Below are 12,603 nucleotides of genomic sequence, written 5' to 3'. Positions count from 1 at the left end.
TCCAACCCACTAAAGGATGTACATACTCCATCTTTTCTGGGAAGTACATACCCTACTTTTTGATCTTTGATGAGAAATCCCAAAGGATGGAAGAGGGGACAGAAAATGGCAAAGGTCAGTGTTGTCCACATTTTCCAAAAATGAGGAGATAAGAATTCTAGCAGAGATGATCAATAACCATGTTGATTCTTGGAAAAAGTCTAAAGTGAATTAACAAATAGTTGTTTGTGAGAATTCAGAGAATCTCTGTGTGCCTACCTTTTTTTTTTTTCTTTTTTCTTTTGTTAAACTCATCTTCCATTCTTATAGGAATAGTAAGCAATGTATTCACTCTTGTTGGATATTTGACAAACTTTTACCAACCTGCCATACATGCCAGGCACTGTCTAGATACTGGTTAGAAAGGGACAGAAAACAGTCTTGTCCTCAAGGAGCTCATAGTCTAGTGACAGAGGCAGAGAGGTTAAGAGACCAGTTCACTACGGTGTGGTGAGCACCGCTGCCCTGCCCAGGATGGGGACAGGGAAAGGCTTATTAGATGTGAGGTGCCTGGGACTGAGTCTTGAAGAAATTAGCAGTACCCCACCCCTCCTGCGTTCTGTCCTAGTTGAACTGCTCGAGTGTTTTTTTCTCATTAAATTTCACAGGAACATATGAAACTGGTACAATTATCATCTGTATTTTACAGACAAAGAAACTAAGGCTCAGAGAGGTTAAGTGACACCCCTGACCATGTGACTCACATGAGGAACAGCAGGGATTCACGTGCATCTCCCAACTCAAGCCCGGGGCTCTTTTTACTGCCACTACAGTAACAGCTGCCTCGGAGGACATTTCTGCACTGTCCAGTTTTCACCGAGTAATTGGTTATTCACCAAAACACATGCATCTTACAGCCCCAGAGCATCGTGCCCAATTCCAGACACCTCATGGCCACTGGAGGTTACGAGGTGACTGCCTGGCCTGCTAACTCCATCACCTCGGAATGAGAGGAGGAATGGCAGAAGCTTAACTACTTCTCTGCCTCCACTTGAGTCTCTCCCCAAGCACTGTGTTGTTATTTCCCTGTCCAAAGTACCCTGGAGAGTTTTTGTGGCCTTGGCATCTTAGAGACTGAGTCGGATGGTCAAGTGCACTCAGGGATTGCTACGCCTCCGGACTCATAAGGAATGTTGATCAAAGAAACAGGGGAGGCCAGTGAGTGCAGCAAAGGCACTCCAAGAGCCTGCCACTGTCTTGAGCAAGGGTGAGCCCCTGAGCAGTGAGATGGGACGTGTCAGCCATGTGTCTGCACATTGCTTCATGTGACATCCAAGAGGTGACCAAGGCACAGAACACTGCAAGCTGACCTGGAAGAGGCTGCTCTCTGATCAAGGCATTCGGGGCAGACGTACAGTCAAAATACACATTCAGGCAGATGGGACCACATCAAGTTACCTAACTTCAGTCCATTTCTCTTCCAAACTATTTGTCTTTCCTTCCTATTTTTTTCCCACCCCCTGACTCAGATCTCCAGACTTCAACCTCCAGAATATAGTGCCAGTTTCCTTCTTTCACTCAACACAGTGCCCTCAAGACAAAGTCAAGTTCTCCAGATGAGATTTAAGGGCACCCATAATTTAGAGCCATTGCATATGCTCCAACCTCCCCTCTCACTGCTCCCCAGTGTAAGCTGTCACTCCTGCTGGACTGGTCTCTCCATTCTGTCTATAACCTGCTCTGGAAATCCCTGCCCCAGTGCCTTTGCTCATGCTGACACTCCCTCTAGAACTGGAGGCGGCACAACAGTGGGTCATGCATTTACTAGCAATGTAAGCCTGAGCAAATTACTTAACTTCTTTAAGCCTCTCACTCCTCCTTTGGAAAATGGGGATGTGCTCTATCCTACTGAGCTGTTAGAAGGCTAAATGAAGTCATGCATATAAGACAATTGCATGCAAGACAATTGCATGCAAGACAATTTCTCACCGTGCATTAGCTGCTATTAACATGAAGATCCTCCAACTCTTCCACTCCCATCCAAACCCTAAGTGTTGTTTCAGGCTGTCCTCAAATCCTGCCTCTCCCACAAAGCCATCCCTTTCTCAATCCACATTCACTTTTTTCTTTCTCTGAACTTGGACAGCATTTATATCTGCATCACTCATTTTCACAACTGCTCCCACTGTGCCTTCGACTATTTACAGTAAATGAAGGTATGGCTTTCACCCTAACTTGATTAACTTTAAGGTTTGTCCCTCATTTTTACACCCCAGGGCCCAAACACATAATGACTTCTCAGTATCCAATATATTCTCGCTCCAACTGAATCAAATCTCTGTCAACTTGACATTCTCCCCAGATGAACTAGGTATTACCTGGAGATTCAATATACACTTCCTCTTGTGGGCCATTCACAAACATGTAAAAAGATCCATCAAAGATGAGATCTCTAGGAAACCCCAATGTTTATAATTTTCCATCTGGGAATGTAGCCACTTATCTTCCGCGTTGTTTATGGTCTTTAAGCCAATTCCACATTCCTGATAAAACAACCCTTAGTGACTCAATTTTTTAAAAACCATCTTTAGAGTGGGATTTTCTCACAGGTTTTGAAAGTCAAATTAAATTGGGTACTATGGTTCCCTCTTATCCATATGCTTATTTATCTGCTCAAAGAACTCAAGGAGATTAGTGAGGCGTGATTTCCTATTACTGACACCATGCTGCCTTCCCTCTAATAAGCCATGTTTACTTAAGTATTCAGCCACTCAGCTTTATTATACGTTCATTCAGTAAACATTAAATGCTTACTTCATGCAAGCTTCTACCAAATGGTCTCTTGTGATACAGAAAATATCTTAGCATATTAGTTTGATACATTAAGTGAAAAGGAACTTAAATAACGCACGGCTTCATTCTCCAACTGTGAGAACCCATCCCTGCTCATAAATCCAGGTGTGACTTCCATGTGCCCCTGGTGGAGAGTGACCGTGATGTGAGAGGCTGGGTTTGGCTCTGAAATTTGATGTGAGTTGCAGGCATCCCATGAGGGACTGAGAGAGCACCTTGGCAGACGGTGGGGTGACACCACGGGGAACTCCCCGACATGAGTCAGTACTGAGCAAATATTTGAATTCAAAAATTGTTGAATGATATATTTTTTTCCAACTCGACAACACTGGGCTGAGCAGTCTATGGGTCAGACCCAGGGTGGCAGTTCCTCTATCTCGCTTTCCCATTTACATTTTTGAGGCCACTCAGTTCCGTGGAACGTCTTGCTTGGTCCTGCCCATTTTCCAAATGGACTCCTGGGGGCCCTACTACTCCCCCCAGCACTTCCAGAATTTGCTTCTGGTGCTGCAACCACAGTTTATCGTTAAACCTCAATCAATCTTCTTAGCATTTATAGAACCTCAGTTGTCCCAGCACCTCTGGACTTGGTTATTTTTGTTTAGATACCTTTAATTAGCTCCTCTTTGCTATCAGGTACTCAAGGAAGCTCTTTTAATATCTGTGGAAACTGGAGCTGGGCCACGGGACTCAGCAGAAATGGTCATCACCAGCGGTAGAAGGTTTTATTCCTGGCCTGTTACCTTCCCCTGTGAGCTGGGGAAGCTGTGGGGAGGGTGGGAAGAGATAGGGGTCTTTGGCCCATGTTAGGTTGGCCGAGTAGAGTGAGGGCACGGAGAGGATGTATTTCATCACTAAACCTGCTGCCAGGAGCTCCGAGTTCTGGTCCAAAATGATAGCAGAGAGAGCAGATCAGGCTGCAGGCATGCCTGTTCCCAGATTCCATGATGTGTTTATGGAGCAGAGGTGGAAGGTGGTGTGGCCATAAGACGGTAGGGGTGCCAGCCCTCAGGTCCTCACTGGCAACATAGGGGTCACCTCTCCAGGCACATGTCCAGCCACACCATCCACTCGCAAGAGTCACATCTAAAGCCAAATGATGGATTTGGTGAGTGGTTTATTAAGAGACATTAAAAACCCCAGGGCCTGGCTGCCCCAGGTGCAGCCTCTCCAGGACTGCTTTCCCCTTCTCACCACAACAATGTGGGGTTCATGGGACGAGTTCCTGTGAAACCACAGAGCCCTTGGCACTGATAAAGATTACTCAAGTTCTGAGGCAAATAAGTCACTGGAAACCTCGTTGCCCTCTGCATCTGCAGCAGGACCCCATCATGGGGGACAGGAGCACGCTGACCCGTCACATAGCTCACCAACAAGGCCAACTCCATTCAGTGCTCCAGGGGATCAGGCCACCTGTGCTCGGGCCACAGGAACCTGCCTGCCAGCACCCACTGAGGAGAGAGGGGTCCTTGGCCAGTTAGCCGTAAACTTGCCCCCCTCCACCTGCAACTAGTACCTCTCCACTGACAGCTTTGGAAAACTTACTCATTGAGAGTTTCTGATCCCTTTTCTCTTAAATAAAACGTTGAGTAAATTAAAACATTCTAGTTTTCCAGTGGGAGTAGCAAGGTTTAAACTGTGAAAATGGTTTTGGTCCATGACTTAGGGAAGCGCTCATCATTCTGGTCAAATCTTGATTACTTTTTTCAGCTTTGCATTTCTTGAGAAGGGTCTGCTCACATGACAGGTTCACAGCTCCGAGAGAGGCAGAAGTTCTTACCTAAAGCTCAGACAGACCCAGGGAACCAGAAAACACAGGTGTGCAACCTCATTTGCCTGAACCCCTGTCTATTTTGAGGCAGGTCTCTTGGTTTACATGCAACATTGTGCTGTGCACGGGAAACCCTGCAGGCTGTTTCTGATCCCGGGATGAGACAAGGGAAGTCCCGGGTGACAGCCACATGGGACGCCTGCCCGCTGCAGGCCTCTCCTTTCACCATGTCTGGACGTGGCTGGTCCTGAAAAAAACCAGGTCCAGGAAGTTGCATTCGTATGAACTCTAATATCTTGGAAGGCACGGAGGGTTTCGTGGATCCCCAGCAGTGTAGTAATAGTACTGAGAGGTATTGATTTGAATGCCCAGATGTTCCATCAGTGCCTGGCAGAACTTCAAAATCTTGTTGAAAATGGTTTCATATTTTTTGTGTGTCTTACCAGACCCTTGTTTCAGCAGAAAGCCTTCTTTATATTTTTAAGAGAGAAATAAGTTAAAATCTCATTCTTATATTTCTACCTTCTTTCTTGACTTCTGTGGGGGCAGAAGTAAAAATAAATGTGTAAACCAGGAGAGTAACATCTAGAATTCTGGGGAGAGGACAATAAATAAGCATAGGAGCAGTTCTGGTCTCTCGATGGCTGTGTTTCTGAACTGTCTCAGGCAGGGCTGTCTTAGCCTGTTTCTTGTTTTTGAACAAACTAAAAGAGGCCCCCTTTTTCCACCTGCTGATGCTAAGTTGGCAGACAGACCCCAAGCTTTGGTTTAGCCCCACATGCCCCCAGGGCCTTAAATAAAATTTACTGTGTCCCCTTGAGCCCTGGACACGCCACATAGTGTAATTGGAGGCCGCGCTCTCGGGCTAGTCACCATCTAAAGCAGAGACAGGGAAGATGGTGTGATGTTTATGACCATCTTCTGCCAGCAAAGACTGAATGGACAAAAATTGTCCAGTGAAGATGGACACTTTAAATATTTCAAAGCACCAAACTATAAGCCCTGCTTGGCTGAAATCTTTGTACAGCCAGAGAGCAGTAGTCATAGGTTGAAAATAGCACATGGTCTCAGGTATAGAATTTGAGGTTATCCAAGTGGCAAGTGACAGAAGCCTAGAGTTCTCATGGACTGTAACACAGGGAGGGGCAGAGCAAGGTGTTTCACACCCGGCGAGGAGGGACACGGGTGGTGCCACAGAACTTCCTCGTCTGTGCACGGTTGTGTGAGGAAGCTCGTAACAGCGGACCTGGCCTTTTTGTGATCATGGCATGCTTCTGATAGTAATATTTTTGCATCCTCCTTGACATACTGAACACCAAACAAATTAGCAATGCTCTCTCCATCACCACTGAGGTAAAACAGCATCTCTTGGAGTCTTTAAAAGCACCTCGCTCTGTTTACCTGTTGCCTGCAGCTCTGTGAGGCTGTGTGAGGGCTGTTGACTGCCCTGCCAAGGCATCACAGAGATTATGTGGGCCTTGAGCCAATGTTCTGGCATGTTCCAGGACACAGGACAACTAATTTGGCGATGACTTCATATCCTATTAAGCCTTTTTCATAGTAACATGCACACCCAGTTATGGCGAAAATGCCCTGCATGCATTTTGCAACACTCTGGGAAAAGGCTGGTGGTTCTTATGTGACTCTCCTGGGCCACTTGAGGATCACTGGGCTGGCCCATGATAAGCACGGTTGTTCTCGTCACGTGAGCACAGGATGCAGCGGTGTTGGTTTTAGTAACTTGTTTCTCAGGGTGATGTGATTCTTCAATGTTTAAAGTTTATGCTTAGTTGGTCTAACAAGTTAGACCCTATTTTAAGAGATCTTAATTGAAAAGACAAGCACATTCAACTGTCCAAGGGAAACTTAGCAGGGGAGCCACGAGTCCTCAACTGAACCATTCCCGCTTAGCAGGCCAGTGTTTCCTAATTATTGGAGAATTACCCCCAAACGAATGAAATCATGTGAAAAGCACTTTGTTACTTACAAGATCAACAAGTATTTGTTATAAACCACCCTGTTCCCATCTCCGAGTCAGCTGTGAGCTCCTTGAGGGCAAGGATCCCATTCTTGGACTGGGTAGTTTCAGAGCCACCATAGCACCCGGGCACACAGTAGGTGCTCAATAAGCGTCCAGAGCTTGATGGTCCTGTGACTGACAAGAGTTCAGCTGAGGGAGAGGAAGACTCCACGCTTGGCGTTTGGGTTAGGATAGGGCTTTCAAACATTTTTGACTGTGGCCTCCAGTAATAAATATATTTCACATCAGGACAAAAATATATACTCTCTCTGTCTCTGTCTCTGTCTCTCTCCCTTTCTCAGAACCCCATAAACCACCACTCATCTTTCCTTGGGTTGAAATACTTCATTACACGAAGCATGGGATGAGACTGGATTTTACTAATATACAAATATCCATAATGTACAATTTCCTCCTTTGACTCTGGAATCTAAACAGATGGGTTATGTTCCCCAAAATCCACAATCCTGTACGGTGACCACAGCACTCCTAAAGAATTTCATTCTAAATATAGAGAGGTATTTCTCTGCAGAAGAATATCCCAGCAACTTGGTTCTACTATATAATTAAATCCACCCAGATACTTTGCAGTTATGTTTTATAGCTTATTTTGAGTGTTCACATTTTATCAGAAAATTATAATTTTCCTCTAAACATGAGTTTTTACAAGGCTTTTGAGTTATGATGGCTGGCTTCATGTTTCAAGTACAATGAAAACAGTGAAAAGAAATAGCAAAACCGTACATCACATGTGGTTCTAAAGAATGCTTGGTCCTCCAATGCCCCCAACTTCGCCATGCCCTGTGACCCCGGGTGCTCTGAACAGCGGTGGTGACCCCCAGTTTGACCACTTGGTAGGAGCAGCTGGTTTTAGAAAGGACAAGAACGGCCTGTATGTCCAGACTCAGCTGGACTGTCTCTTCCTCAGAGAAGTTTCCTGGCCCTTTAACCCCCTATCATTTTCTCACCTCGCCCTCCCTCCCCCTTCATAACACTCACTTTCTCATGAACTGTAATGACATCCATTTGTTAGTTGAGAAGCTGTCGGCTTCCCCACTAGACCATCAACTCCAAGAGGACCAATGGGCCAATGTAATATCTTCTTTATTCAGCACCATATAGCCAATTTCTTGCATGTATTAGACATTCGACATATGTTCGTTGAATTAGAAAAATGAATGAATGAATCAGAGAACACAGAAGCAACCTGACAGCAGTTCTGGAAGCAGCTGTCAGGACATGCTTCTGAAGGACTCTGTTTTCCCTTCCCCTCCCCCAACACTCCCCACCGCTCCCCTCCCCACCACACATACACACATACCAAGGACCCAAACGTGAGTCTGCCAACTCCTGGCCCAACCTAACCAATCCAGCCAGAAAACCCCTCCCACATCGCTCAGACAGGAGACTCTATCCCAGGAAAGACTAGCCCATCTCCACGAAGCCTGCTGTTGGGTCCCCAGGGAACCTTCGCTCAGCAGGGGGATCTCAGAACACACAGAAGCCGCTGAGTTATTTACAGTGATGCCCACAGAGGAGCAAGGTAGATCTGGGCCAGCAGAGCATCCCCATCTGCTCCCGGTGGGCCCTCAGCCACGGCTCTTTTGTCCATGAGCCTTTATATTCTTCTTTATGTCCTTGCAGGAGGAATCTCCTAGTTGTTGGTCACGGGTGAGTCTCACCAGAAGGTTTATCATGGACTGTATTGCCACTGAGGTGACTGTGGCTCCCTTGTGTCCTAACTCTCTGCTTGTTGCTTTCCATCAGGCGTCGGGTTTGGAGTCCAAACAAATAGCCAACAGTGTCCTGTTTTTACGCGACAAAAGATGGAAAGAAGTCAGAAGTGTCCTGACTTCTGCTTTCACTCCTGAAAAGCTGAATGAGGTAAGACGCGGGAAGCGCAGACTCTTCCGTAAGGAGCAGGTTTCTTCTCTCCAAATTGTGACAGGCAGCTGCTTCACGTTGAGTCACCTGCCCAGGTGGCACATCAAAATGCCCTGCCTGCTGCAGCCTTCAAACCTCCCTATGATCCAGAAAGCCAGGATCCTGGAGTATCTTTCACTTCTCCAGCCTTCCACATCCCCAGCTGCCACGAATCTATTATGAATCAGCAAGCACTTGCTGTGTGCCTGCTAAGTCCCGAGGCTCTGCCCCTACCCAGCACCTGGGGGGCAGCCACGAGCAAGCTGGAGGGGTCTCCTCATCCTTTCATGTGTAATGGATCACCTGGGCATCTTGTCAAAATGCAGATTCAGATTCAGCAGGTCTGGGGTGGGGCCTGAGATTCTGCATGTCTAACAAGCCCCCAGGTGATGCGGATCCTTCTGAACAGTGAACCACACTTTATACAGCAAGGAACTCGAGAACATCGTGAAACAAAGCTGAGCTTTGAGTCAAGTCTGAAATAGGAAAGAGACAGCCACGGATTATCGGGGAGGAGTATGAGGCTGTCCTTTGCAGGACTCGGGGGCAGGTGTGCCCAGGATAACCTTCGCGGCCAAGTCAGAGAGAAGAGCCTCATTTACAAGATGCTCTTAAACCCGGGGTTCCCTCCTTCCCCACACAGGGGCCCACCTTCCCTACCTGCTGCACAAACAAAACATACTGTGTGTCCTGCTTCCTGGCCAAGTTCTCTCACACTTGATCCTCACTGATGGCCCCTCCATTGCTGGTCTGGCTTTGATACCTCCTCTGAATTCTGCAACAGCAACAGTTCAGGACTGAGTCCTTGAGCACCCTCTGATGTGAAGTGGCTAAGGGGCTGCCTCAGTCTGAGTCCCAGGTGCACTGGCAACTCCAAAGCAAGTGCCCTTCCACAGCCATCCACCACATCTAGCTGTTCCAGAATGCCTGGGCTTCGTTGAATACATGAGTCTCAGTTTATAGCACCAGCTAATACACACAGCATTATTAAGTGTGTATCAGCACACTTAATCCTCAGCACATCCTGGTGAGGCAAATACCATTATCACACCCATTTTACAGATGAGGTAGCTGAGGCACAAAGAGATTAAGTAACATGCGTCATGTCACACAGCTAGTAAGTGTGGCAAAGCCAAGGTTAGACCCCAGCTCCAGAAGTCTCTTAACCTCTCTGCTTGATTGCTTCTCTTATCTCCCTGTGATTTGCCATGTCCTGAAGCTCCCTAGGACTGTCCCAGGGGTTGTTAGAAGGGTGGAGCAAATGGTACCTCTGTGGAAACCTAGCAGGATCAGAAGCAACACCCCTCTATTTTCTGCCTAAGTTTGGAACCAACTGAGGGATGGAAACAGGTTTCAGACAGAAACCTCCTTTCCCACTGGCAAAACTGTTTGAGAAATGGAGCCCTGTGCTCTGGCGGTGGGGGGCTTGCTAACACTTTTCCCAGAATGGGACAACTACAGCCTCCCCGACAGGAGTGCGGCAGAGAGCACACGCCAGTGTGGACCCCAGATCCCACCCGGGCTCGCCCACGCATGCTCAGTTCCTTCTTCCCATGCCCCAGTCTGATAAGGATGGGGGTGTTGTGCAGGGCTCAGCCCTCCTCGGCTGCAGGTGCACATTGGAGTCACCCGGGGAGCCTAAAAGACCACTCCTGTCTGGGTTGCACATCTAGAAGTTGTGATTAAATTGGTTTGGTTTGGAATGCAGCCTGGGTCTGAGGGGGTGTTACAGCTCCCCAGGCGATTCCAACGTGAAGCCAGAGCCGGCAACCACCACAAGTCAAAGTTCCCCACAAAGAAACTGGAGGAGGGGGGCGTCCTGCTTTAGCCGGAGCCAGGAGCCCTGTTCCACATTTAGCTGTGTTAATATACTGAGGTTTCACGGGAGAATTTGTTCAAAGGAAGGACTGCTCCTTTAAAAAGGTGTTAAGCATATTTTGGTCGCCTTTATTACATCTAGTCGCTAAAAATGTTGAGTTACCCAAAAGAGAGGGTGGGCAGGAGAGGTAGATAAACCATGGGTTGACATCACTAGCTCAAACATGTTGCATCATACTTCCAGATTTGTGAGTAAACAATGGCTTGACAGCCCAATAGATGCAGAAAGAATTTTGTTGTTTGTTAAAAAAGAAATTGATGAAGGGTAACTGATTTTTTAAGAGAGAGACAGAGAGACAGAAAGAGAGAGAGAGAGAAAAAGAAAGAGAAAGAAAGAAAGAAAGAAAGAAAGAAAGAAAGAAAGAAAGAAAGAAAGAAAGAAAGAAAGAAAGAAAGAAAGAAAGAAAGAAAGAAAGAAAGAAAGAAAGAAAAAAGGAAAGGAAGAAAGGAAGAAAGGAAGAAAGGAAGAAAGGAAGAAAGGAAGAAAGGAAGAAAGGAAGAAAGAAAGAAAGAAAGAAAGAAAGAAAGAAAGAAAGAAAGAAAGAAAGAAAGAAAGAAAGAAAGAAAGAAAAAAAGGAAGGAAGGAAGGAAGGAAGGAAGGAAGGAAGGAAGGGAGGAAAGGGTTTTTTTTTTTTACTGTCTTGAACCCTATTTCTTTGGGAGGGGGGAAAGGATCTTATCAGGGTCTAGATTTCTTTAGCATATTACAGGGTATATGCCAGAAACAGATACAGTGTCATTGCCCAAACAAATTCAGTGCTCCTGGGATCCAAAGCATTTTCTCCTTCTGGCTCAGGAATTAAATTCCTAGTGCCTGAATTAGTTGCAGAAAATAGATTTCCTTTAAGTTGTTCATAATACTAATATACCTTGGAGAAAGAGGATGGTCATAAATTAGAGGGAAGAGGGAGGGAAAGAAATTTCTTAGACTCCTTGGGTTTTGCTTCAGTTCTAGCTCATTGTATAACATATTCTACCAGGAAACTTAAAGCTCCATTGGAAATCATCTTTCTACTCAATGTAGTTCAATTTAGGTTCTCAGGTTTCATTTGAAAGGAGCAGAGGTAGTGAGTCAGCTTTCTCCCTCTCTCTGGAGAGGTTAGACCTGGTGAGTTTAAAGTTTCTGGGAGGCATCTAAGTAGATGCATCAGGCAGAAAGCTGGCTGCAGATCTGGCACTTGGGAGAGAAGGGTAGGAAAGATGGTCATCAAAAACACAGGCATGTGATATACAGCATAAGGAATATGATCAATAACTTTGTATGGGGACAGATGGTTACTAGACTCACGTGGTGATCATTTCATAATGCATGCAAATATCAAATCACTATGTAGTACACCTGAAACTAACATAATATTGTACATCAACTATATTCTAATTAAAAAAAGAAGAAATGTTTTTAAAAAAAGAAAAAAACATATGGGTGAGGTCACTATAGGAATGTGTTTAGAATAAGAGGGTGAGGGGCAGAGGAGAGACCGACAGACCACTCAGAAAGAACAGCTTGAAGTACAGGAGAATGTGGAAGGAGGAGCCAAGAAAGGAGGAGCAGCCAAAGGTGTTAAATGCTGGTTAAATAGAAAGGAACACGAGGACTAAAAAGTACGTGACAAAGATAATAGTTTTCTAACGTTGAGCCAATGTCTATGTGTTTCATGCTCCATGAATTGTGTCCCCTGTGATTTTCTGTCCTCCACTGAATCCTTGCTTCAGAAGGAGGCAGCAAGTGCCATCCAGAACAAGGAGATGGCGGCTCAATTTTGCACGTTAGGTTTTCTTGAGCCCTACTGAAGCCAAGCTGTGTTGGGAGTGAAAAGCCTTTCCTAATTCCCAAAGCAGCTCCCTTTGCATATGAAGAGCATGGTTTTGGGCTCTGAGCATGGAGCCTCCTCTACATGGAGGTGTTGCCATGATGGAGGATCTGACAAGGGAAGGGTTCCTAGCCTACGGAAGAGGGATGGAGGGGAGGAGGGAGGGAGGGCTGGCTGCCAGACATCAGGGTCCTGACTGTCTCCTTCCCTAGCGTTTGTGACCCTCCAGGTTTCTGGATGGTTCCTTGGAATTTAACCTCACAGTGGCCTTTGATTTTCAGGTCACTGGTTCTCAAACTCTGTGTAACCAAGGGTTGCACCAACATCACCTACGACCCTTAAACTAAAATATGTAATTCCAGCCACCC

General features: G+C 46.1%; 1 protein-coding gene across 2 annotated transcripts in view; it reads left to right on the top strand.

Moving 5' to 3' along the window:
• The window catches only part of TBXAS1 (thromboxane A synthase 1), a 141,952-nt gene that overhangs the window by 66,410 nt on the left and 62,939 nt on the right, over positions 1 to 12,603 (top strand). For both annotated transcript variants that reach the window (XM_064487306.1, XM_010983188.3), the window contains one exon: positions 8,391 to 8,507. In XM_064487306.1, coding sequence (XP_064343376.1) covers positions 8,391 to 8,507 — 117 coding nt within the window. The remainder of the gene's footprint in view (positions 1 to 8,390; positions 8,508 to 12,603) is intronic.

This window comes from Camelus dromedarius, chromosome 7 (genome assembly GCF_036321535.1).
Source record: "Camelus dromedarius isolate mCamDro1 chromosome 7, mCamDro1.pat, whole genome shotgun sequence".
NCBI lineage: Eukaryota > Metazoa > Chordata > Mammalia > Artiodactyla > Camelidae > Camelus > Camelus dromedarius.
Note: the sequence above shows the minus strand (reverse complement) of the source record. Positions and strands in the feature narration are given on the sequence as shown.